The sequence below is a fragment of the Ixodes scapularis genome, unplaced genomic scaffold (genome assembly GCF_016920785.2).
Source record: "Ixodes scapularis isolate PalLabHiFi unplaced genomic scaffold, ASM1692078v2 PGA_scaffold3__209_contigs__length_174095766, whole genome shotgun sequence".
Classification (NCBI taxonomy): domain Eukaryota; kingdom Metazoa; phylum Arthropoda; class Arachnida; order Ixodida; family Ixodidae; genus Ixodes; species Ixodes scapularis.
The window spans coordinates 86,541,948-86,568,869 of record NW_024609868.1 but is presented as its reverse complement, the minus strand read 5'-3'; the positions used below and the strand labels follow the sequence as shown (position 1 = coordinate 86,568,869).

At 49.5% G+C, this 26,922-nt stretch overlaps 3 protein-coding genes and 1 pseudogene across 3 annotated transcripts; 1 reads left to right on the top strand and 3 right to left on the bottom strand.

Annotated features, from left to right (window-relative positions):
• The first annotated feature begins 6,130 nt into the window (after positions 1-6,130).
• Positions 6,131-8,499, top strand: LOC115324866. Its single transcript, XM_040215914.2, has 7 exons — positions 6,131-6,464; positions 7,609-7,668; positions 7,752-7,790; positions 7,886-7,933; positions 8,031-8,075; positions 8,142-8,180; positions 8,247-8,499. Exons 1-7 carry the CDS (start codon positions 6,430-6,432, stop codon positions 8,488-8,490), a joined length of 510 nt encoding a protein of 169 aa, XP_040071848.2. The 5' UTR covers positions 6,131-6,429; the 3' UTR covers positions 8,491-8,499.
• Positions 8,002-9,519, bottom strand: LOC121832866. The gene is made up of 3 exons (XM_042292526.1): positions 8,921-9,519; positions 8,683-8,779; positions 8,002-8,196 (listed from the first exon to the last, which is right to left on the bottom strand). The coding sequence occupies exons 1-3, from the start codon at positions 9,508-9,510 to the stop codon at positions 8,185-8,187; spliced, it is 699 nt and encodes a 232-aa protein (XP_042148460.1). The 5' UTR covers positions 9,511-9,519; the 3' UTR covers positions 8,002-8,184.
• Positions 9,520-9,610: 91 nt separating this feature from the next.
• On the bottom strand, positions 9,611-11,167 carry LOC121837223 (protein ALP1-like). Its single transcript, XM_042292792.1, has 6 exons — positions 11,012-11,167; positions 10,819-10,930; positions 10,604-10,729; positions 10,244-10,403; positions 10,005-10,168; positions 9,611-9,836 (listed from the first exon to the last, which is right to left on the bottom strand). Exons 1-6 carry the CDS (start codon positions 11,112-11,114, stop codon positions 9,611-9,613), a joined length of 891 nt encoding a protein of 296 aa, XP_042148726.1. The 5' UTR covers positions 11,115-11,167.
• Positions 11,168-19,944: 8,777 nt separating this feature from the next.
• Positions 19,945-21,481, bottom strand: LOC121837222 (annotated as a pseudogene).
• Positions 21,482-26,922: the final 5,441 nt, after the last annotated feature.

The following is a 26,922-nucleotide window of genomic DNA, read 5'->3' as shown; positions in this document are numbered from 1 at the left end:
GTAAAAGCCATGGGGACATCTTTAGATGATTATTTGAGTAGTCGTCGCGACTATTGTCTCACAGAGCGGGGAATTGCTCCATGAGCGCGATGAAGTAAAAAGTTGCATCGTCGCACAACAAAAGGTTCGTCTTCTTCCTCTTCAACAGTTGGCGCCAAAAGAAAACGACTTTGGCTTTGGATTCCAATCCAAACAACAAAAGTCAGCTTGTTGCCAGACTTAGCGCTTCAATTATACTAAAAACGCTACGGTCCGCCGCCGAGGTCCGGGCGAGAAAGTCGCTTGGCATTTCTCAGAAGCGCGGGCCGCGGACCGCCGGCGGACCTCAAAGAACGGTGACGTAAGATCACGTGATGCGCGGCCCGCGGACCAAAACCGCAATTTGGTCTGTTGTGTGGATACACCTTTACGCGGCGATTCCACTCCCTTCCGTGCTTCTTCAAACCCCCGGCGCGCCCACTCAGGCTTCGCCGTCGTGGAAGAATTGGTTTTTGGCATTGCTCGGTGCCACTGGATTAGATTTCATTGAATCGCGGCGTAAAAAGCAGGTTTTGATTTCAATGCTTGGAATTGAAGGTCAAAGGGTCGTGCCAGGTTTTCGTCTCGCCGACATTCCGGCCAGTGCAACGCTCAACGGGTTGAGACGTTTCTGAATGCAATCGAAGAACACTTCAAGTTTTCAAGATATGTCGCTTTAGAACGCGAGAAACTACGAACTCGCGTTCAACAACCGGGGGAGACTGTTTCGGAGTTTTTAGCGGCCTTGCCGCATCCAGGATCTTTCTGCGCCCACGGAGAGTCGCTCGAGGAGCATTTATGTGAAGTTTTTCTTGAAGGGGTTAGATTCTAAGAATGTCCAAGATCGAATTTTGCGCGAGTGTGTCGGTACCGCGGTCCTTACACTTGATCGGGCCGTCCAAGGTCGCCAAACTCGTCAACAAAAATATTCTTTGTGTTATAGCATAGTGGGTGGAGGAGCCGAAAGATTGCTGCGAAGTTTTCTTTTCTAACAAACCCGCAGATCCGTCTGTCTTCGTGACGTTATTCGTTGAGGGGACAAAAAATCCCTACGCCTCCCTAGGCACCGAACAAGAGCAGCACCAGAGAGCACGCGGAGACGACCGTGGCTCATACGTGTGACGTCACAACAAAGATTATCAGCTGCGACCGTCATGTTTGATGGTCTCTAAAAAGCACGATGGATGCTTGGGAATTGCATTTTAAAATCAACACCGTCGAAGTTGATAGTCTGGTATCGTTCTTATATCCGCCGATAAAGCAGAATTTACAAAAAAAAGCGTCCCTGCCGTTCTTTTGATTTATCTCGGCCTTTCGAATCTGGCCAAAGTGTAGCCCGACGTGGCTAGGTCACAACCAGCCGACTACCGTTGTCCACTTTCGGGCGAATTTCGCCTTCGGGCAGTTGTCCCTTCATCGGCGGGATAAAATCATTTTATGGTAGACATTCGAAGATCAGTCAGTTTGGGATTAAGTATGTTTATCAACGGAAATAAGGAAAAAAAAGTAATGTCGGGTATCAATATGGGCGGTCATGCTTCAAGAATGCAAGGACACTAAACTTGACGTCGTCAATTTGAACACGCACCATCAAATTTGTTGTTCACAACTGATAATCCTGACTCCGTCGTCAAAGGTATCAACTATAAAATGATGTCACTGAACGCGCCCGCACACTATATACGTGCCCTGGCATGAGTCTTTCGCTTGAAAGTCTGTCATGGCCACTCTTCAGTTCATGGAACGCGAGCCGTTTTAATCCCAGAATCTCTTGAACCGTTATTTCGAAAATTGCAGGCTGTGCTGTTCCTCGTCATTGCTCATTGGAACGCCTCTAAGCAGGGTCGTCGAAACAGGAGGATGGGGAGGGGGGATTTAGCCTCCCTCTCCCCCAGTTGCGTCGAAAGAGGGGGCAAGGGCCATAAGGTGGAAAGGGGGGGGGGGGGGGGGGTATCGCCCCAGCCCCGAACCACCATAGCATTTCAGAAAGTTATAATAAAATATTAGAGGAAAGGAATATCCCCCTTCTTCACCACCATCACCTCCTCTCTCTCGCTCTCACTCTCTCCCGAACAATTTCTATGGCCCTTCTTGAGACTCCTATTTGTTTGTGCGTGTGTGTGTGTGTGTGTGTGTGTGTGTGTGTGTGTGTGTGTGTGTGTGTGTGTGTGTGTGTGTGTGTGTGTGTGTGTGTGTGTGTGTGTGTGTGTGTGTGTGTGTGTTGGTCGTACCTTAATTCTTTTTTTAGAGCGCAGCTCTTCGGCGCCCGTTTCCGGGTTTCGCGGCGTGGGCGTCGCCGTCGGCGTAACCGACCCGCTAAGTTTAGCGCGAAATTGACGTCACATCCTCAACACTAATTCAATTCCCAGCTACGTGACTTCAACGCCAATTCACTTCTCCGCTAGATTGTCATGTCATGTCCTTTTCCCTGCTAAATTTAGCGGAGAAACTGAATGGGAGGAGGAGGGGAGGAGGAAGAGGGGAGGAGGAGGGGCATACCCTCCTCTCCGTACCCTCCCTTATTCCTCATCAAGAGTTAAGCTCTAATTTTGCATTACAAAGATTTGTAAACGTCTTTAATTCTTTTATTTCCCTTTCTACGGCTTTTTTTTTTTATCCCCCGTTTCCCTTCATCTTTCAGACATTACCGACGTCTCTACACAAACCGCCTGTGGGTGACCCCGGTGGCGTTGTTGACAGTGGCGGAAGATGAGCTCTATAAAGCCTCCCGCGTACACCGCGCACGGCTCCACAACATCACAAAGTTCTTCGCCTCGATTCCGAAGCGAAGATTTCGGCCTCAAATAACTCCTTCCCAAAGTTGTGAAACGTCAGTTTGTCGTCACCAATAACTTCCACAAACGACGATCTTGCGACGCAAAAGTTCAGAGTATTTACCGGCCGCCTAGGTACAATCTACGCATCATTGACTCTAACGCGGCGTAGGGATGTAGGGACACTCGGGCGAGACGTCATCAGTGCAGCCGTTCAATCGGCTGGCACCACGGTGTTGCTCGCACGCGCTTCGATGGAGCTCGCTACGACTTTGTGTTTTACATTCTCGCTGGAATTTGAGCAGCGAGAGAGCTTGGATGATTGACACCTTGCTCGGCTTGACATCAGCGTCGCGAGAGTCTAATTAGCGCGTTCCGCAACTTTCGGACACAAAGTTGTGGTCGACGAGTTTAGCTACCCAGCTCGCATTACAGTTCGAACAGCTCGCTCGCAAGACAGTGCAGTTTCATCAGTATTCTTCTTCTTCAAGTACGACGACGGTCCCAATGTCGGTTGAATATATCGAGACGCCCAAGCACGAGCAGCACCGCGCGTCAAGAACATCAAGGCAAGATGGCGGCCAGTGGATGCCAGCCTCTCGAGTTTTCCGTGACGGCGGCCATGGCCCTCGTCCTCCAGCGCAAATTTCTCATCCGAACGTCGTGATTCTCTATTCTCAAGACCAGGAGACAGAGAGTACGGGGCTAATTCTTGCTGGTTCTACGGCCATCGGAGGCATCCACTCGAAGAATGCCCAGCCCGAAAGGTACAGTGCTACCAATGTGGCAAGTTTCGTCAGTTTGTCGAAGTCGGAGTCTACCGGCGGCAGCGTTCCTTGGCGATCAACATCGAGCGTCTTTTTCATCTTGGGGTCGAAGTCAATTCTAAGGATGTCCTTACGGCAACCATTCGCCGAGAGGAAGCGGCTCAAAGCCGGTGGGAGGTGTCAACACACCCACGAACTGCGAGAGGCTTCCAACCATTACATTTGGGAAAACTACGGTCCCTGTCCAGAAGGCGACGGACCAATGTTCAAGCGACCCAAGCCACCAAAATGCTTTCCTGGCTGATGTTAAGGTAAATGGGACGTCTTTACGCCTCTTCATTGATACGGGTTTGTGTCAATATTGAACGAGCAGACATTTAACCGTGTCAATCAGACTGGCAGAATTATACTTTCTGCGCCAACAAAGCAACTGGTTCATTACTTGAACGACCCCGTTCCGATACTTGGATGTTTCATGGCACAAGTAATTTTTAAGGATTGGCATACGCCGTTGGAATTTCACCTCACCCGTAATGGCCGTTCCTTGCATGGGATCGACGCTGTTCGAGAGCTAAGATTACAATGTCCGGCGCTGACCATGAATGTTCTTACGTTGACGCAGCTGACGGAAGACAAGTACCCCGACCAGATGTGAGCTCAGCTGGTGCTCCCCAGCGATGTCCGTTCACCGTCTCCTCCCGTCAAGCAAGTCAGCCACTATGTTCATCATGTTCATCTAGCACCAGTTTCCCCTCAGAATCAGCAGATGTCAACACATTCCGTTTCCGTGCATCGCCGCCGCCCAAAGGGACTTGGAGGTTTCGTCACCGATGCACCAGTCGTCCACAATTACAAGTGCTTCGAAACAGCTTGCGAGGGATGCATCACAAGATTTCAAGAATTCGAGCACCTCTTTGATCCAGAACTGGGTTTGGTACAGAACGTTACTCACACCGTCAAGGTCCGGCATACCGTCCGACCAATGCAGTCGAAGCTACATCGTCTTCCTGTCCCGCTGCGTGATGCTGTGTCGGAAGAGATTTTTCAGCTGGAATGCCTCGGCGTCATCGAGCGCATAAGCGCATGGGAATGGGTTTCACCCATCGTTGTCGTCAGGAAGAAGGACGGAAAGATCCGTATGTGCGTCGATTTGCGCGCGCCTAATCAAGCGGTCGTCACCGACTCGTATCCACTGCCCTAGATCGACGAGCTCCTCAACACTCTACAAGCTCCTCAACTCCTCAACTAAGCTAGACTTGGCTTCGGCATATCATCAGATTCGACTGTGTCTGGTGAGTCAAGATTTAACGGCCTTTGTAACGTTGTTGTTGTTTGCGGGTTTTATGGCGCAACAGCAACGGAGGCCATACAGCGCCAAACTAAATTAACTGATAAACTCCTATGGTTACCTCATTACAAAAAGACGATCCTGAAAACGACTAAATCTGGTGTATAAAGCCAGTACTAGTAATAAACGATAAAACTCAATCAATAGGAACGAGAGGGTGCTTTCCCAGCAAAAGAGCGAGATGAAATGGAATACGAAATCTAAAAAACTCTGGAAAATGAGCACGTCGTTCAGTGTCGAATTCCGGGCAGAGCCACAAAATATGGAGAATAGTAAGATTGTCTCCACAGTGCTCACAAACTGGTGGATCCTCCCCCATAAAGGAGATATCTGTGTGTAACGAAGGAGTGCCCGATTCGAAGCCGGACCAATACAACTCAAGGCTCTGTTATACTCCAACGTAACGCGCGCACAAGCGAACGCTGGCCGAAGTCGGCTACGTCACGTCAGTCACGCCGCGTGCGTCAAAAATTCGCCCTTTTTATACTCCGGCGGCCCTGGCGGCTTCCGCGGCTCGCGTCGGTGCGCCGCCGGCGCGGCGCATGCGCAGAATCTGACTACGAGGGCACGTTTCCTGCGAGAGTGCACCACTTTCGGCTCCTTTTCGTTTCGAATAGCAGACGAAAATTCTCGCGCTTCTTGAGCGCTAAGTTCGAGCGATGGCGTGGACGTACCTTGCACGACGAAAACTCGCACTTGCAGTGTTGGTGCACCGCCTGCGCCGCAAGCGTAGGCGGTCTATGTACATACGACACACCTTTGACAAGCGCACGGTCTACTTTACTCAAGCTTTCTCGTGTCGTAGACACACGGGTGAGGACGAATTCCCTCGATGAGCTTCTCGACGACCGAGTCCGATTCTTCAAACATGACGCCACACGGAGTGGTGCTCCCGTCGTCTGCTATTGCTCGTATTCGCCGCGCTTCCCGCGCGAGGGCTGCCGGGAGCCAGCGCGTGATGCATCCTGGTCCGGCGTCGCTGGGGCGGCCGGTGCGGAATACTGCATGCTCCATATTGGCGTCGAGGCGGTCAGGCTGCGTCGAACGCAGCCGGTCGCGTCGGTTACGCCACGACGCCGGAATATAGAGCGTCGGGTTTTGGCCGACGTGACGTCGCTGTGACGCGCTTGCACGCGCGCACGCGTTACGTCGGAGTATAAAGGGCCACCCACACTAGCGAGAAAACGCGCTCGGCGCGCCGATCGCGTTGAAAACGCGTTCCGCAAAATCGGTTGAGCGGGAAGATTTTCCTGCCGCTCGGTATGCCGCTTGCCGCTGGCGCAGACGCGCCAATCAGAGGCGTCACATCCAGTCACGTGCGATGCCATGGCAACGCTTTCGCGAGAAAGTTGAGCCGCCGAGTAGTGGCGAGCCCAGGCGAGCCAGCGAACAATCTTTCCGCCATGAGCCTAGAAAACAACACGAGGACGATGGAGCGCTTTATCGAAACGGTACGGATGTACCCGTTTCTATACGATAAAAAACACCCGGAGTTCAAGGAAAAAGCGGAGAAGCTGAACCGATGGGCGATTATCGGCGAGGATTTCGGTCTCACCGGTGAGTTATTTTGCGACCTACTCGAGTTGTGTGAACGCCTCTCGCGCCGACTCCGTGATGTTAGCGCAGGGGTTCCCGTAATGGGTTCCGAAGTAACTTTCGAAGAAATAAGCACAGGTGTCTGTTGGGCTCAGCAGCTGATATGAAGCTGGTTCAGGCAGGGGCGGATGCAGGAATTTCCTAAGGGGGGGGGGGGGGGGGGGGAGGGGGGTCAGGTGTTGGTCAACGTACCATTTGTTTAGGAAACCCCTCCCCCTTTCCCTCGTTTCATGCCCTAAATTTTACACATGCAGAAATCAAGAGGGGGATCAGGACATCCGGACCCCCCCTCTAAATCCGCCCCTGAGATTAGGGGGCCTTCATGTGCGCTTTGCTTGGGGTGATGACATCTGGCCATTTTGTTCCGAACGCTCGTTTGTATTTTTTTGTTTTCAAGCGCGTGAAAGGACGTGTCTCTGCACGCGCTCGTGGCGCTGACTGTGCTACGGCGACTTTTTGTTACCGGAGATTTCTTTGTGTTTTCCCTGTGAGCTCGTGCTGTCGGCATCGGGTACTACAAACGATGGCATCACCCTAAACAGAAGGACATCTAGGCGCCTAGCTTAGTTATGACAGCCGTGCATCGACTCTCTTTTGCGGGCACAGCAAGCTTCTCGGGCTTGCTTTGCCCAGTTTTGTCTCAACAATGCAGTAAACCGTTTAATTTCTAATGGAGGCATATACCGTGCAGGAGAAGCAGCCGCGGCCAAATTTAAGAATGTCAGGGACCGCTGGTTGAAGATTGTTTCCGGTGTGCAAAAACCGAGGAGCGGCTCCAGCGGAAATGTTGGGAAAGTAAAAACAAAGTGGGTTTTATTTGACGTGATCAACGACGTTCTTAAGAACACGCCGCACTACGCTGAAAGGTAATCTGTAACTATGGTGCTCATGTGAGCGTGTGAAATGATTGCGTCTAATTTGAGAGGGTACATTTTTGGTTTTATTAAGGACCGCCACAAACTTGCCGGTTGAGGAAGATAGGTATGATGCTGTATTTTTCTTTTCCTGTCTGCTACGTTTTACCCTAGAAAACTCCTTTATAAACTTACGAATTTCACTGCCCCAGCGTTTTTGTTAAGCAAGGCTTATAGCTACTGTTATGCAGGGACACAGAGCAGCCCTCCACATCCAGTTCGAGTGCAGCAAGTCTTGACCACGCAGAAAGGTAGACACCACTCATGTTTAAATTACCTGTGGTCAGAGCACAACAAAATGTGGTACTAACTTTAACCAAATTTCTACGCACAGCTGTCCCCTGAGCCCTGCTAGGGTTGTTTTTGAAGCAATGTAAGCATACTTTATATTGCTTTGTCGTAACCTCTTTCCTGTGGCATGGCCTGTGCCATGAGTGAAACGCCGCACATCTGCAATAAATAATCCAGGTACTCCAATGGCCCTGCTCTCTTGCTATCGGAGGAAAACAGCCCAAGGTGTGCGGTCTCAATCCTTTATTGGTGCTGCAAGGTGCACTGCATACTCTTCTTACAATACTGAAGCACAAATTCACAGTCTGCCTTTATTTTGCAGCATCTATGAACACCCAGGCACGGGAGCCGATGTAGGTCCTTCACGGTAAGAAAATCATGTCTTCAATATTCCTGTACGTCCTGGCTGATTTGCTTCCTTTGGTTTGCCCAGATCAGCCAAGAGGCCTGCTGACCAAGTACCATCATCCCGGTACTTACGTTGTTTCCTATTAAAAAATACTATTGCGTGAAAATCAACGTTTGGACTGTTTTGCAGAAAAAAGAATCAACGGGGCCAGGATAGCTTCGAGGACTCTGTGCAGAGCGTCCTCCACAGCTGCTCGGCAACATTGAACGCCATCTCGCACAAGGCCGACACGCCTGTCATTAAAAACGACTGTACGGCGGGGGCACAATGGATTGAATCCAAACTGGCATTGCTTTCACAAAAGCTAAGATGTGAGGTAATGCATAAGATCAACCAACTGCTGTATGAGGCTGAGATGAAGATGTTGGAATGAATGCTCAACCGAAACGTCATTGTTCGTGTTATTTATCTAAGACTTTGGTCTTGCAGATCTATACTACAAATTAAGGAAGCACGTTACTTACAAATTTAATCGTGTACACTTTCTATACTTGATGTTCGCATCCTTCAGAGAAGACATCAATATTTCGTTGAAAAATTAGTTACTTTGATGATCGGTCATTACCTGCTGTCCCGCTCGAGTTACGATTCTTTCTTGCCACGGGACCTTTCCCTCGTTGAGGAAGTATGTGGCCAGTCGGTCCCGTACTTCCAAAGCAGTCCTGAAGTACAAGATTACACAATGTCTGTCAATGGAATGAAAAGTCAGCAGGCATAGCATTTTCGGTAATGCACGCAAGTAGGAAATTGCAAACCTAAATATCACTTTTTTATCCCCGCGGCCCATCTGCTGGAATAATTACCCGGGAGAGTGGGACCCCAGGCCCGCCATGTCCCTCAACGGCAGCCCCCTGTCGTCATTTCTCCATGACCCATGTGTGAGATTTCCCTGCCAGTCCTCGCTGTCCACATAACCCGGAGGATTGTACGCTGACCTTGACATGGCAGAATTCTTGAGCAGAAAGTTGTGCAAAGCCACGCACGCCTTCACAATATTTTCTGTTGTTTCTTCCGAGGCTCGAAATGCTCTTCGTAGAATACGCCACCTGCTGGCCATGATCCCAAACGCATTCTCTATGAGCCGTCTCGCACGGCTCAGCCGGTAATTAAAGGTGGCCATTTTCAGGTACTCTTCCCGGTCAGGTTCCCTGTTTCTGCAACTTTGGAGCTCTGAAGAAATATGCAAAATTGAGACGTCAGTATTAACCACCGCATGCGTAACATTGTCTCTGATTAAGCTGACTATCGAGCAATAGTGTGCCAATTCTGGCAGGCTGCGCGCTCGTGTTTTCCGGTTAAAACCGACAGATTCTGCACAGACGAATGCATCTGCTAACAGAATAAAATAATGGCATTTCCTGCAAAGTACATTTCCATAAATAACTAATTTCATGACGTGCGAAATGAGTATGCAATAATTTTTAAATAAAAAGAAAGCACAATGCGGTTTTCTTTTTTTACAAATAAATAATGTAAGCTATACTATACGAAAATCAATAGCAAGACTTGCCGCGCCCAGGATATGGCCTCATGAGAAAGGGCTTCAGCGGAAACGCCTCATCCCCGACCATTAAGTAAGGGATCAGGCCTGCAGAGCCCACATTTGCAGGAGGAGGGATGCCATATCCGCTGTCAGCTAGAACCCCGAAAAGTGGCGTCCTTGAAAAAAACCCTCCATCACTCTCTCCGCCATAATGACCGATGTCAACATACGTGAAGCTGAAATAAAACAGCAGGTAGAAGTCGATACATTCAATATGATGCAATATAAAGTACAAAATTTTAGTATCCTCGTTTTCTTAGTAGTGGTAGCTTTCTTTGCACTCATAACCAAGATGCCATGCTATTAAAAACACTTATTTAAATAATTGATCAAATGAATCCTACCTGTAGCGTGCATCACATACTGCCATAAGAACTGTACTAAATGTCTTCTTATAGTTCAGGTTTCTTGCACCTGAGTTGCTGGGGCACTCAATGTTGACATGTTTTCCATCAATGCAACCAATACAATTAGGAAAATTCCAGAGTAAATCTATCTCTGCTGCAATCTAAAATAATGGTGGTCACAAAAAAAGTGGGAAGTGAGCATGGCATAGTGTGACCTAACAGGTACCGTCCCTAACCTTTTTCCATTCGGTTGGCCCCTGTGGAAATTTCACGTAGATGGGCTGCAGAATGTTCCACATTGCAGCGCATGTTTCCTTCACAATCCCAGCCGCTGTTGATCGGCCCACCAAAAAATTAAAAGACGAACTACGGAATGTGTCGCCATTTGCAAGGAATCTGGAATCACAAAAGAAGAGGTGTCTTGGTAATACGCGCGTTTTTTTTTCTTACAACGCTCGCTTAGCGCACCTCGCAGTTGCTTTTAATTCTCCGCAAGACCTGCTTGCTCACTCGGAAGATTCATTATAACATCAAGATAGCGATATGCTGACGTCGTAATGCCAATCTCCCCCCCCCCCTTCCCCCCCCCCCTTTACCTGACGGTGATAACAAGCCGGTCGTGTGCTGATATCGGGTCGCGGAACGGCGTCACCTTACGTTCGATCGCTGGACGGATGAGTTCCAGCAAGGAATCAAATGTGCTGGGTGCCATTCGCAGGAAGCTGGAGACCAAAAAGCGATAAAAAAAACATCCGTTTACCATTGTATATGGTGAACACTTTTAAGGTAGAGAATGGTTGTAGTTACTCACTCTCGAAAGTAAATTTCGTCTGTGGCGCGCAGGCGAGGCAGCAAAGCACTGGCCTGTCCTTCCAGATTTCGGTAGCGCAAGCTTGGTCGAACCCACCATCTACGTTTCTTGGCTTTTTGGATGCGCCGACGACGGAGAAGTAGTGAGCACACAAGAATGATTGTGTTGACCGTAATTACGAGCTCATCTGTACCTGTCATGACTCGATCACGGTGTGGACTCGATCTTCGGCGAGCAAAAGCGTCCCTCGCCCGCTCGATTGCCTCGAGGATCCTCGAGATATTGCGGGAAATCATGCGCTCGCTCGGATGCTTCAAGAGTGCGCGAGGCCTCCTGTGCTGTCAGGTGACATTCGCGGCGGCAGAACTCTATCTAGTGTGGTCTTCAGGATGCGGGACGCGTTTTCCCGCGATCGGCGCGCCGCGCGCGTTTTCTCGCTAGTGTGGGTGGCCGTTTACAGAGCCTTTAGCGAAAGCGGCTATTCAGTGAGGAACTCTCCCAAGATTTAAGGACTGGTTTGCGTTGAAGGAGCTTGTTATTACACTCCATGGCCCACTCTGTCTGCCATCACCAGAGTCCACAAATAATACGGCCCGTCTAGTTTTAGTCTTCAGAATATAATCCAGTGCAAAAGACACAGCATAGATTTCAGCAGTCAATATACTCGCAAATTCCTCCAGACGTTTAACTTTTACAAAACGAGCTGAATGCACGGCACACCCGACAAACGATGAAGTCTTGGCACCGTCCGTGTAAAAGTGAGCGTAATCTTTATATTTTTCTTCCAGGTCAAGTATATCCTGCTGAATCACAAGAGCTGATATGCCATTCTTATAAACTCAGTGAACGTCCAGTCACAAAAAACACGCACCACATTCCAGGGTGCCACGCAGAGTGTGTTCTGAATCAGGTTAAGTTCGTTCAGACGAAGTTGAAGTGAGGAACAAAATTCCTCTATACGAAAACTTAAGGGTCTGACAATGCTTGGTTTATTTTCAAAGAGACGGTAGAATTGAGATCTTCGTACGGAATGATACGTTGGGTGATCAGGGTTTGCTAGGATCCTGGAAGCGTAGGTTAGGCTGAGGTATTGACATCTTTTGCACAGCGACATCTCATTTGATTCCGCATACAGACTAAGTACAGGCGATGTCCGAAAAGCACCTGTTGCCAAACGCAAGCCAAGATGATGTACAGGATCCAATATCTTGAGAGCAGACGGGCGAGCTGATCCGTACACCACGGCGCCATAATCAAGACGAGATCGCACAAGCGCGGTGTACAAATGCAAGAGACATTTCCGATGCGACCCCCATGATTTATGAGCCAAAACTTTCAAAAGGTTTGTGGAACGAAGGCAAATTTCCTTGAGAAGTTTCAGGTGGGGAATAAAGGGAGCTTTTTTGTCAAATATGACACCAAGAAACCTGTGCTCCTTCCTAACAGGAATCAGAGTACCGTTTAGTTCCAAAGCTGAGTCTAAGGAGAGCCCGCGACGTAGGGAAAAAGGCACACAGACCGTCTTTGCAACAGAGAACTTGAAACCATTTTCGTCTGCCCACTTACAAAGTTTGTTTATAGCCAGTTGTAACTGCCGCTCACAACTAGAAAGATTGCAAGAAGATGAGGAGATCTGTATATCGTCAGCATAAAGAGAGTGGGAAATAGACCGAGGTAGCATTCGTGCGAGAGAATTCATTTTCAGTACAAACAAAGTGACGCTCAAAATGCCTCCCTGTGGGACTCCGTTTTCTTGAACAAAAGGTTTAGACAGGGTGCTGCCAAGCCGGACTTGAAAGGTTCTGTTTTGTTAGAAAGTTGTTAATACATTGCAACATCCTACCGTGGATATTGCAAGCCATACATGTCTTTCAGGATATCGTATCTCCAAGTGGTATCATACCCCTTGTCTAAGTCAAAAAACTCTGCAACACAGTGTTGCTTGTTCACAAATACCTCGCATATAACGGTTTCCAGGCGAACCTAATTATCAAGAGTAGATTGACCTCGGCGAAACCCGCACTGATTTTTGTCAAAGACCTTTTGCCTTTCTAATATGTATACTAACCGCCTGCTTATAAGCCTTTCAAATATTTTCCCAATACAGCTCGTCAGAGCAATGGGACGGTAACTTGATGGTAGTGAAGGGTCTTTCTGTGGCTTTAGGAGCGGGATGACATGTGCATGCTTCCAGGCATGGGGAAAGCAGGCTTTTTCCCACAATAAATGGAAGAACAAGAGAAGACTTTTCAGGGACTCAGGAGAAAGGCGACGAAGCATTTCACAATGAACTACGTCGGGCCCTGAAGCAGAAACCCTCGTTATGTCAAGTGCCATTTCAAGTTCACACTGCGTAAAAGGCTGGTTATAAGGCTCAGAGTCTCCTCCAGACATGGAGATGTTTTGCGCTCTGCAGGAGATTTAAATCTACTGAACAAATCACTGTATTTTGCCGAGCTGGATGTGTTATAAAAATGTTCACCAAGGATGTTGCCGATGTCAACTAAAGATGAAGAAGGGGTATCAAAAGTAGGAATTGCAAAGCACCTATAGTCTCCATTTATTTTCCTGTATCTATCCCGAACCTCCTTGGCTGGCACAAAACTATTTATAGAAGAAACATACTTCATCCAGGATTTCCATTTTGACTGCTTCCTGGTCCAACGGGCTTTAGCTTTCCGCTGCCTGAACTCTGCGAGATTACATGATGTGGGATATCTGCGAAGTTTGCCCCAAGCCCTGTTTTGATCCACTAAGGTTGTGGCACACTCCATGTTCCACCATTGTTTGCATTTTTTTGGCACTTTACCAGAGGTTCGTGGAATAGACACCTCAGCAGCATTTAGTATCTGCTCAGTAATATACAGTGTAGCATCTTCGGGAGACATAGAAGAAAGCAGATAAGGGTCCAAGGTGGAATGTAACCCAAAAAGTGACCAGTCAGTTTATCTAACTTCCACCTAGGGATACGTTTCAAAAGTGAGGGCAGCTGAACAACGCTCTCTAAAACAATCGGAAAGTGATCACTGCCAAAAAGGTTGTTGAGAACATTGCATGTAAACCAAGGAAACGATGAGGGGGATGAGATCGACAGATCTATGGATGTAAATGTGGTGTGAGCTGCACTGAAAAATGTTGGCTCTCTCCCATTAAGAAGGCATTGCCCAGATGCCAATAAAAAACGTTCAACTACACCTCCACGAGAGTCTTGACGAATACTACCCCATAGGGGGTGATGGGCATTAAAATCGCCTAGAATCATAAAGGGTTGTGGCAGCTGACCTACAAGACCCTGCAATTCACTAAGATGCAATGGAGTGTTAGGTGGTAAATAAAGTGACATTACAATTATGAGGCGGTCTAAAAGAAGGCGCACTGCCACGGCTTCAAGTCGCGCGCAGAGCGGGACCTCAGAGCAGGCGACCCCACCTTGTACAACCACTGCCACGCCACCAGAGAGAGTATCACTAAGACGGTCTTTCCTAAAGACCCGGTGACGTCTTAAAATATGAGGAGAGCGATCATGACGATGAGTTTCCTGAAGAGCACGAGCTATCGGCCGAAGCTCCTCCATGAAATGATTTATATCATCAATATTTCTTAAAAGGCCGCGACAATTCCGTTGCATAAAATTTACTTTTGCCATTTATAAAATTTGTTTTTATCGGAAAATGTAAATCACTAAAACTCGGTAGTAAAAAGATTAAAACTCGGGAGAGAGACCACTTGAATTACTCCGGCGCAGTAACCGGTTTTTTGCTCTTCCCTGCACAGGTCTACGTCTGCCACTCCATGCTATCCGGGTCAGAAGCAGGAGCAGCCGAATCGTCTAACTCCATGGACAAGTCTGCCTCTTGAGTCGTGTCGCTGGTGTTAACCAGCGTTTTCTTCCGACTTGGATCACGGAGAGAGAGGCCCCGGCCGCGACCAGCCGAAGAGGCAGCGGAGGTGCTGGGCAGAGCGTCTTTCAACTCTGCCCGCTCGGACCCCTTGGGTACTGGGGGAGCTGAACGGGAGTTGCGCCGCTCTTTGGAGGAGGCCCTCTCCAGTGAGCTGGGGCGAGAGTGTCGCTCCTTCTCCTCGGGGGAAGGCGTCGAAGTAAGGACTCGCAATGGCGTTGCCTGCCTGTCCTTAGACTTGAGGGCAGCTAGTGTGCTCTCTCCAGAAGGTGGGGGGAGCTGCTGCCCCTGCGGGGGGTGGGGGGGGGGGGGGGGGGGGGGTTGGGGCCCGAAGGGTTACTGCCAGGGCTTCAGGCAAGACCTGCGTGGCCTTCGATTCCGTTCGCGGTGGAGGGCGCAAAGCAAAGGAGAACCTTTGCTTTGCTTCTGGATAAGTTTTCTTTTGCTCTTAAGGTGAGGATTTCTTTTTCTTGTCGCCATGAGGGGCAAGAACGAGAGTACGCAGCGTGAGGACCCTTGCAGTTGGCACAGAAAGCTGCCGCTTCACAGATGTCGGCTAGATGGTCGTGGCTGCCGCACTTTGCACACGTCTCCTTCCCTCGACAGCTGCGTGATCCGTGGCCATGACGCTGGCAACGGAAGCACCGCTGTGGGTTGGGGACGTAAGGGCGGATGCGGCAGTTAAGGTATCCTGCCTTGATGGTTTCTGGCAATGTGTTTCTTTCAAAAGTAAGGATTACGTGTTTGGAAGGAATTTCCTCACCATTTTTACGGAATATGATGCGCTTAACGGCAACAACGTCAACACCTTGGAGTCCCTCGAGAAGTTCTTCCCCACTAGTGTGTAAGGAGTCGTCCTCGGAGGGGGCCCTACGGATGGTGTTGAGCGTGCGGTGAGGGCTAACCGACACTTGAACATCAAAAGAACTAGTCAGCTTCAGGATCGCTTCACTTTGTTTTTTGGTGGTTACCTCCACTAGGAGGTCTCCGGTGCTGCTTTTTAGCCTTGTAAGAGAATCCGGCAAGGTTTTCTAGTACCTTTGCAACAGGTTTTTGTTTATCAAGTGGATGAACAAAAAAAAATCGTAAATGTTTCTCCTTCAGAATCTTTGTCGATGGTCTTGGGTTCAAGACAATGCCTTTTAAAGGCTTACCCTGAACGGGGTTTGGAAGATAGGGGCCCGATAGGAGGGCAAAGAGTGTTCAGAATCCGCGGTGCACCGCCCACCACCGAGCACGACAAGGGGTTAGGTAACGCACCAGAATAAGAAGAGCTTGGCTGGAGACGTTACGCTAACAGTGCTGCCGGGAAACTATACCCAAGTGTGGGTCAAGACAGAGGTCCATCGGCACCCAAGGTTAGCCCTTGCCGCCAAAGAGGGGTGAAAAGGGAGTAAGAGAAGTAAGAGAGAAGTAAAAGAAACAGGAAAGGTAAAAGTGAAAGATCGGAGGAGATAGCAGAAGAAAAGGCGACTAGACTGAATCATCCTGGCCGGGCCTTACCAGCTGGGACTCGCGTCTATGAGAACCGGGGGCCGAAGTGGTCTATTGCCTCACCCGGGGGGCCCCGAAGGGTCCAAACCTGACCCGGGCTCGGCTCAACCACCAGGATGCCCCTTTCCCCAGACACGGGAAAGCCACGCACAGCCAGACGTGGGCCGGCGAACCCGCATGGCTCGGGGTCCGTGGAGACGCCACTCTCTAAACACCTGCTTTCACAGGTGCCCCCTGCGGGTGGCCTTTGTAACGCCTAAGGGACTTTTCCGCGTTATGCGTGTTTGTTTGGGCTGGCGTCAGCGCCTGCGGCTTTTCAAGACATCATGTCTAAAATACAAAACTTGAAAGTATAAAACAGAGAGGACGAGGACGGGAACAGGACATCTTTCATTTAGCAACAACATGCTATGTTGTTGCCAAATGAAAGATGGCCTGTTCCCGTCCTCGTCCTCTCTGTTTTATACTTTCAAGTTTTGTATCTATTAACCAACACGCTCGTTTTCAATTGTAACATGTCTAAAATCTTGAAGGATTGTCAGGGTGTCAGGCTTTATTTGGATGATAGCATTGTTTTTAGATTGTCGGATTGCAAACACGACGAAAACGTGTATCGCATTTTGTCCTGTACCTCCCGCGCGAGAATGAAGCTGAACAGAAAGGATGTCTCTAACGTGCAAGAACTGTCATATTTAGGTCACAATCTCTCTGTGAAAGGCTTAGCACCCTTTTCATCTAATGTAGAAGCTGTCGTAAATTTTCCAACTCCGTCGTAACCGTCAAAGTTGAAAGCGTTTCTCGGGCTAGTAGAATATTACAGTAAATTTATTCCGCGTTGTTCAACTGTCGTGGAACCTCTCCGTAGGTTACTCCGTAAGGGAGTTCGTTTTGTCTGGTCTCCAAGGTCGAAGCTAGCTTCCAGGAAGTAAAGGCCTGCATTCAGCACGCGCAAATTTCGTCTATGCTCAATCCAGCGTTGCCCGTTGTCGTTTCCACAGACGCTTTAAACTATGGCATTGGAGCAGTCCTTCAGCAACAACATGGAAATAAGTTGCACCCCGTTACGTTTTGTTCGCGCTCGCACATTGATGCTGAGCGTAGGTTTCTGCAGGAGAAAAAGAAGCACTGGCATGACTATGAGCGTGCGAAAAATGGCACGTCTACCTCGTCGGTTGTCCATTTGTCATCCGGACCGACTACCAAGCTTTATTCACCTTACTGTCCGACAAAGGCTTTGGCGTTCGTCCGCTGCGGATAACTCGTTGGGCAGCAAGGCTGCTGAATTTAAACTTTACTATGGAATACCCAAAGGGCACCGATAACTTGGTCGCCAATGCGTTCTTACGACTTACCTTGTCCGACACGGAGGACGGTACCCAGTTCCAAGAACTACCCACGAAGTACCCACGAAGAATTTCTGGAGGCTACGGCCAACGACATCGTTATACTTCGAGTGATTCGTTAAACTATTTCGTCCTGGCCGGAAGATAGTTTCAGCTTACCAGACCTTCGACCGTATTTCAACGTTCGAGATCAATTCTCGCTTCATCAGGGTATCCTCTGTCAAGGGGAAAAGATCGTCGTCCCTGAGAAGTTGCGTGACCATATAATACAGCTGGCCCATGAGACACATCAAGGTATCTCCAGGACTACAAATATAATAAGAGATCAGTATTGGTGGCTACAGATGGATCAACAGATCGAGTACAAGGTAAAAAATTGTTCTCTATGTCACTCTACCAACAAGACTGCAAAAGCAGCACCTGCTCCGCTGCAGCCTGTGAAATCTCCTCAGCAACCCTGGGAGAAGCTAGCACTCAACATCGTGGAACCGGTGGAGAGAGCGCCCACTACTCAGCGTTTTTCATCGTTTTAATAGATTATCACTCTAAGTGCCGTGAAGTAGAAGCTGTTTCTTCAGTCACATAATCTACGGTTATTAATTTTCTGAAGAATGTTTTTGCACGTGAAGGCTTGCTTTGTGAGTTGTTCATGAACAATGGAGTTCAGTTTTTTTTCTCGCGAATTTCAACACTTTCTTCGTGAGCATGGTATCAAGCATATCAAAACATCTCTTTATCATCCACGAAGTAATGGCCAAGTGAAACGATTTAACCGCGCCTCGAAGTCTTGTCTGCAACTGGCTGTCCTACATGCACGTCCTCTTCCTGATGCGGTACGAGACTACCTTGAAGCATATCGCAGGACCAAGCATCCTGCCACAGGTCAACCACCTTCGTTTTTTTCACATGAACGGATTTATGGGTCTAAGCTGGATTTACAGGGTCTACCGACCCGAGAGGTTCCAGTCGATCCTGTGCAACATGAAGACCTCCACGAAAAAGTACATCATTACCAACACAAATTAAGACATACTCCGATACACGTCGAGCTGTGCGACAACCACAATTTGCACTTGGTCAAGCCGTTCCTATTTTCTACCCTCAAGATCGTAGCAAGTTACAGAGCTGTTATTCCAAACCACAAGTGATTCAAACACAGGTCGGTCCATCTACTTATCAATTTGCTTATGGGCGACGCTGGAATGCTGCAAAGTTAACGAAGGCTTTTATGGAACCACATGCAGCGACCGACAAAACTAATGACTGGGATGATGATGATGATGACGACAATCCTCTTCCTACAGAGCGTTCCTAGCCTGTTACCACTACTGCTGTGCTGCCCCTACCGTCTTTCCTACGACCTCGGATTCGGGTTCCATCCATCCTGAACTATCACTGTCTGCTGTGACGGTGCCCCAGCAGGTTCCAGTTCCTCCCTTTCCAGTTGCTGGACCACAGCCGGTTCGACACCTGGCCCTCGTTTCTGGACCACAGCTGGTTCCAGACCCGCCCTTCCAGTTTGTCAGGCACGGCCGATTTTAGAGCCTGACCGCCTACCTATAGTTTCATTGGGACCTCTGGCTACAAGCAGCCCCGTGGTGCTCCGTCCTAATACACCCACATCGATGCCTCCTCTAGAAGACATCAGCCCTAGTACACCCCCATCGGTGCCTCCTCTAGAAGACACCGGTCTCAGTGCGGAAAGTTGTTGTGCACCCTCGGTTCCAGAACTCGCAGCGACTGCACCGCCAGTGGCCCCAGGTTGCCCAGTGAGACAAGGAAAGACTCCCATCTATCTCAAAGACTATGTACTTTCACTTTTTGGCCATACCTCAGCTGCATCTACATCGTACATTTGGGATATATAACTGTCATGCTCTGTGCTACACTGTGTTTCTTTTTTTCTTCATGTTATGTTTGTTTGTTTTGTTTTTTTCAGGAAGGGGGAAAATAGTTGTGAAACAATGTCAAAGTGCCTTTTATTCCATTAGTAATAATCAAGGTCTTGGAAGTATAAAAACTTGTTTTTCAGACTTGTTCGTAGCGACAGCTGTCAGTCGTTTGAATGACTGTTTTTTCGGTGTCGTGTTTTTCCAGCACCGTCAGCTTAGTTTTTCAAGGAAGGGAGAATGTTGTATAGTGCTGTTGATGATGAATTAAAAGAAGAATTTAAAGAAAGAAGAAGAGCGGCGCCCGCGGTTGCAGCCAGTCGATTTCATAACCTCAAAGAAGTCTGACGTGTCCTGGCTCGGCTTTACCAACCTCCCTCGGGGTAGCCGCGGCGGCCCGGCGCGTAACTGGGCGACGTATCCCGAGACGAATCGCAACGGCCCAGATGGTTCGGTAAGCATCCGCAACATCGAGACAGACGGGCGCGCCTCGGCACCTCTCTACATCGTCGCATCAGTCATGCGGCCGGAGCTTTCTAGCCAGGACTGACCAGGCAGAGTATAAAATAAAGGGCTGACCAACTCCTCGGCCTGCACCACAGACTTTTTCTCGCAGAGTTCCTTCTAGGAATGCTTGGAATCGGTGCTTCCCTTCGCGGACGCATCGACCTCTCTTTTTTTTTTTCCCCCGTCTTCCTTTAGAGCGCTTCCGACGCTTTCTGCCGAAAAGCGTTCGCTGCACAACTCCTGGTCACGTCTGGCGGCCGCCTTCGAAGGCGACGTCGACCTTGGCCACGGCCTGCGCCACGAACCCGGCGCGTTTCTCGGCGCCTGCTCGATGTCGAACTCCTCTGGATCACTCCTGGATGTTCCACTGTGCCTGCGGAAGTACCTCTCGTAGAAACGTCGACCTGGCCTGCGTTTGACTCGAGTGTGTTTTCCTATCCGTCCTCCTCTTCAAAATGGAAGTGGGGCCTTACGTCTTCGGTGGGAACCGAGCCCCTGGTCAAACTTCTGGGATGGCGGTAGTAACGGTGTGCAAAGGGTCTCCCAAGCTGCACCCATCGTAGCGGTAGCTGTTGTGGCCGCAGGGCATCTGGCACGAGCACCACGTCGCGGAAGTCGTCCGAGTCCCGCGCACCGCGGCGCGTGTTGGCCATCGGTCGGCGTGGACAACGTATTGGGAACCAGCGTCCTCCGAAGTGTCTTCTGTCCGCAGCGTAAGGGGAGCCCTGCATAGGCTCGCCGTGAAGACTTATCACGTTGGCGGCCTCACGGCCCTCCTCGACAACGACGACGTCAAACTCGACGGTCACACCCTTGCCGACGCCTCGCATGATCTTCTGCGGGTTGTTGAGCGTAATGGCGGCTTAATGAACGAAGGTGTCTACCCGCGTGTCGCCGCGGTTGATAAAGCCGTAGCCGTTCTTGACGTTGAACCACTTTACGGTACCCAGCACCCGCTCGGCGAGCACGGGCTTTTTTGTGGCATTCGCTGAGTCGCCCACGCTGCTGCCCGGCGCTGTTTCGCCCTTCTGTTTATATCGTCGGCATAATACCCGCTTCGAGATATAAAAACTGTATCCCGATCCCGTATTTTGTATTGTAAACTTGACTGATAGTATTTCGACAGACGTCTAGCGTGTCCTCGGATTGTTACCGCTCTTTCAAGAGCTCAGAAGTTATTTATTCTCTTCTGACTTCGCGAGACGCATCGATCCTTTCTGGAGGGTTCAGCTAACTAGCCTCAGATGCGTCCCTCTTACTGACAGGACTTTTCATGTGCCTCTCTCCTCTTTTACTGGGCTTTGTATCACTTCAATGTTATTTCAATTAAGGTCAGGCTAATGGACTCTTCGGGCATCCTCAACTTTTCTAACGATTACATTATATAAGGGCACTTGCATGCATTTCACGAGCAGAACTCCAATGCAATATGGAGAACACAGTATTACTTTTGCCTTCGGCAACTGTAACGATGTCTCAATCACGAGGAGCACTATTCCCGCCTTACTCGTGACATAGGCGTCTTCGACATGGCGACGTCGAAGGATCACCGTATTACTACTGCTGTCGCGTAGCACACTGGCCGGCCGTTGGTTAAGAAACCCACATAAGACGAGCATATTTTGCTCCTCGGTTATCCTCCTATGTTTTTCTTCTGTGTCTCTGTTTTTCATTAACTAGCCTAGGCTCATCATTGCTATATGTAGTGCATGTAGATGAGGTAAATGTGTTTTCCTGTGATCCCGAATCAACAAACACATCACATGTGGCCAATCATGGAATTTCTTGGGGCGATATTTTTTGCGTCATGTCCTCTTGGGAGGAGGGGAGGGGAGGATTTCCGTGAAGTAGTAGAGAGGACGGAGTTTGTCATGCGGGAAAAACGCCGACGATGTCCCGTCCGAAGAACAGAGGGAAACGTAAAGAAGAGCAGAGAAAGGAAACAGGAGATGGGGAAGGAGGAAGGTAGGAAAGAGAAGGAAAGCCGGCGGTCAGTGTTAATAACCACTTGTCGCTACACATCCACACCCACACACACACACACACACGCTGTTCTGGAATCGGCTGCTTTTAAAATTGTGCTAAAAGTCCAGAGTCCTTTAAGAAACGCAAAAAAAGGACCTGCATAAGCCTGCGACAGGCTCGAGAGCCCCGTGGGAAAATAATGTCATCAGTTTCCTCGAGTGGAGGACGAAGGTTCTGAAGCTGCTGATAGAATCTCTGCCTTTGAACGTTGTATTTAGGACATTCCCAGAGCATGTGCTCGGCGTCTTCTAAGACCTTGCAAGCGTCACATAGAGGCGACTTCCTTTGTCCCCATCGATACAGTGCTTTTCCGGTTTTCGCACTTCCAGAGCGGAGGCGAAGTGGAACTGTAGCTTCTGCTCGGCTGAGACCACCAAGGAGGCAAGGTTGGTGCCCTGATTCTTCCACTGGACCCAGTGATGAAATATGCAGGCGAACTTGCTTTTGGAGCCAGCGGATATGAGTTACGTCTATTGGAAACGCGGGTTTCGTAATATCGTTGAAAGAGGAAATATTATTTTGTTGTTCTGGATAGCTAGGTTCGACATTGTACATGTTCCTTTTTTTCGTACACGGGAGTGACGTCATCACGTCTAATTGGTTGGAAGCAAAAGTGACGTAATTTCCCTAGAAAAATGTGGGCGGAGTCGGCAAAACTGGGCGGAGTCGGCTACCGGACGTGACGACAAAATGACGTTTCGTTTTGTACCGAGTACGTTTCAAAAGGTACTTGCTCGGAACTAGGTGTCATTGGCAGCATGTTTTCGGCGGCGAGGCGTCGCCGTCTCGTCAATTCGACTTTTTCTTTAATAGAGCTTTTTTTTTCGCCGGAAAGGCTGTATCGGGAACACCGCGATGCATTCGAGCTCCCGGAGGAGATCTTTCGGAAGCAATACCGCCTGCCCAAGATCGTGGTGCGGTGGTTGTGCGACGAACTTCGCGAGGAACCGGAGGTGAAGAGAGTGCGTACCTCGTGGACGGTCATGACTGTGGAGCTTCAAGTGTCGTGTGCACTGCGCTTCTACGGCACGGGGAGCTTCCAAGGCATGGTGGCGAGCGACGAACACGTAGCGCGGGACCAAAAGACAGTCAGCGTTGCGGTCCGCGCCGTGTCCGTCGCTATCGTGCGTTGTCTCGGGGTCCAGCGTGGCTGGATCCACTTCCCCGAGACGCCGAGCGAGAGGTTCGACGCGGAGAAGGGCTTCAGGCTGCTCGGCAGGGTACCCGGCGTCATCGGTTGCGTGGACGGGACCATGGTCTCCATCGTCGGCCCGTCCAAGAACGACCCCACCGTCACGAAGGCGGCGTACTGGTGCCGCAAGTACTTCTACGCCCTCAACGTGATGGTGGTAAGTACACTCATGTTACGTTGTCAAAACGCGCCCCAAATCTCTAGAAAAAAATACGTATTGCCGATACAGTTTAAGTATGCCGTTTTATGACTGCGGGCTGTGGGGTCTCACGACTGCGCGAGCGTGTGCTCTACGTAGCATGTGAGTCGTGAGACGCTTCTCCCAAAAATAATACTTGTCTGTTAAAACGTGCAAGCTTCCGTAAATAAAAAAACACATTATTTTTGTTTCAAGGTAGTTAGTTGTACCTTGCATCCAGGAAGGTGTGTTGACATGCATGTGTCAGACAAAATAACTTGAAATGTTCTGAAATTGCGACTGCTTTGTGAACCATAAGTACAATCTACTGCTTGTGGATTCAGGTAATTACATGTCAATATCTCTCTCTCTTTCAGGTGTGTGACGCCGACTGCCGGATAATGTGCATAGACCCACGGTATCCCGGGTCGGTGCACGACTCCTTCGTGTGGCAATTTTCCTGGCTCCGAAACCAACTCGAGCAAGGGCAGCTGCCACGCGACGGCCGGTTCCTGCTTGGTAAGCATACTAAATTCATTCCTTACGCACACGGTGGCTCCCACTGCTTGAAAGCCACAGTACCACACGTACTGTGCTTGTTGTGAGGCACACAGACACAGTTGCTGGAACTCCTTGAAGGGAGACAACACCCAAAGTTTGGCCATTAATCTCTGTTTATGTCCACATAATTCTCACACTCTGCAGGCTACGAAAGCCACACCACACCAATCTCACGACAGTGATAGACTGCGCAAGGCTTGCGAACGCAGTGCGAGTCGCTGTCCGGTTCGGCCCACTCACTGTTACTGTCTGCCTGTACCCTCTTGCTGGTTGGTTTTTGCATGAAGTTGGAGCTCTTTCACTGATCCCTGGGGGCTCGCCTGGTCGCTTTGACGGTCGTCAGTTTGTACGGAATGGGATCAATTCCTCCTTGGCCACTTGGGGCTCGCCAAATCTGTCCTCGGGTCGTCTCTGTCCCACACACTGGATTCTTTTCCCTGACCCTTCTTCTTCGGTCTGCCTATATAGCTCATCCTATTAGACCTCCGTGTCCCAACAGGACCTGACTCCTTTCCAGTCTAACCACCCCCTCTCTTTTCCCCATCTCCAACTCCACCGAGGATTAGCAAAGAGGTTCGTCGAACTGGCGCCTTATCCCCTTGCTTGCCAAAGACAAGGCCAGCGTGTTCTGCTCTGCCCGTGCCTAAGGTCACGGCCACACTCCCAAAAGCAACAGAGCTTTTATCTGTCGGATGCAAGGGCCTAATAATGCACTTGCATACAACACAGCACCCCTAAGAAATCGTGCACGCATCCCATACAACCCACCAGGAAAACACATAGTTACATGAAATAACAGGGAGTTTGCAGGCAAGCTGGTGCTAATTAATTATAATGTAAACTGATACTGTAGTGCAGAAATATTAACACACTTTTAAGTCACACTTAAGTTACATTTTAATTGAGATAGTTGCACACAGCTGTTTTTGCTGTTTTCTTGCCTTTCATTTTAAAAAGTAAAGAGTGTCATATGTTCCATCCTCTACATGTGCAGGTGACAGCGGCTACCCCTTGGAGCCTTGGCTCATCACTCCTGTCCCCGGGAACCACGCGACCTCCACCGCTTGCGGCCGGTTTAATAAGGCGCATTCCTCGATCAGGTCTGTTGTGGAGCGCTGCATCGGGCTGTTGAAAAACAGATTCCGGTGTCTGCAAAGGCACCGGGCTCTGTATTTCCACCCTTCAACAGCCACCGCCATTATTTCGGCATGTGCAGTGCTCCACAACATCTGCCATGCATCGAGCGAGCCAGAACCGGAGTCAGACTCCGACCCTGAAGAGTCAGAGTTGGAGTCTGAGCCGAGCTCGGAAGGTTCTCAGCCGAGCTCGGAGAGGTCAGCGTCGGCTCCCGAGAGGCTGGCTCCTGCCGGCCCTCCGGTCGGCCTTCCGGTCGGCCTTCCGGTCGGCCTCTCGGACAGGGGGAAGGCTCTGAGGCAGCGCCTTGTCGCCCGGTTCGGAACCCGCCGCAGACGTGCCCGTGCGGAGCGCCACACGCAAGGGGTCCGCCGCCACGACGGTAGTCCCGACCACCAGGGACACCGTCGGGAAGCCCCTCAGCGCCCTTGCCGCGGTGATGCCCAGCATGGACGCCACCAGCGACAGGGAACCTCTCGCCACCACGACTGAGGTCCTGACCACCAAGGACCCCGTCACGTCCTTGCCCTCAGTGAAGCCCTCCCCGTGGAAGCCGTAAAGTGCACACTTCGCATCGTGCTCCACAGTCATGGCCGTCCACAAGCTACATACTCTCTTCAGCTCCTACACCTTGTGAAGTTCGTCGCACAGCCAGCGTGCTGCCTCCGGGTACGTGTCGAGTGCATCGCGGTGAAATCGATACAGCCTTTTTTTTTAATTTTTATGAGCAGAAGGCACGAGACGCAGTCGACAGTGACAGAAAAGGTTCGGAGGTTTAGTTGCCAGACCAACAGGTCATCTGGATTGCCCCTGCAAAGAACTCAGAATTAATTTAGACTACCTCTAGAAAGAAATGCTTGCTTTTGCAGAGATTGCTTTCTTAGTTGCTGATTGAACCAGGGATATTGTTGTCATGGACATTGTTTCTACATAATGACAAATACACAGCGCAAAAGGACAAAAAGGGAAGAGACACACCGAATAGAACAGAGCGCTGTGTATTTGTCATTGTTTCATTTTACAAATGCTTCAAAGCGTCTTGCCTTCTGCTCCATTTTATTATCTCTTCTATGGTACTTCATCAAAGTTAGGTGATTGTGTTATCTCAAGACAGTGCACATGTATTTTGTTTTGAAAATTGCTTTATTTCTTAAAGAAAAACCTGTGACTTCATGAATAAAAGTATGATAACATGGAATGTAATATTTCATTCTTGGAAGTAAAACTGAGCGTCGACTGGAACCATGTAAACAATGGGCAATCTGAAGTATATATCACAGATATCTTGTTGAACACTCTGGTCTTATTTGAGCACAATAGTTAAATTTCGAAAGGAAAAAAGATATATATATATTCTCTGACTAGCATACCACCATATAAACACTGGACCACTTTGAAAGAATTATCACAGATGTTGCGCCAAACATTCTTATTTGAGCACAGCAATTGCAAGTTCTCGAAAAATAAAAAAAATTGTTTCTGACTAAAGCAGCCGTCACTCACGCACTCCCCGTTGGTTCCGCCGACCCCTCCGCTGCCCCCGGCACTCCCGGCTCCTCGTGGTTCGACATTTTGGTTTGAAGAAGGCGCGTAGCGCACATCCCGCATAATATTGGAACAACTTTCTCTCCAATTAATTCTTAAATGTATTGCAAAAGGACACAAAAAAGCGGTTTGTTTTAACAACTCACAACAGGTTTTGATTGTTTTTCAATACTTTTACCTGTAATAGAACAGATGCGACGACCAGCGACGCACAGGATTGGTTGCCGTTCCTTCGCTAAACGCAGGAACTGCTCCCAGCGTCGTAGTAAATCCTACCCCGTATCCCGCGCGTAGGGACGCCTCAGGGAATGCGTAGCTCCTTCCGCTCGTCGGGGGT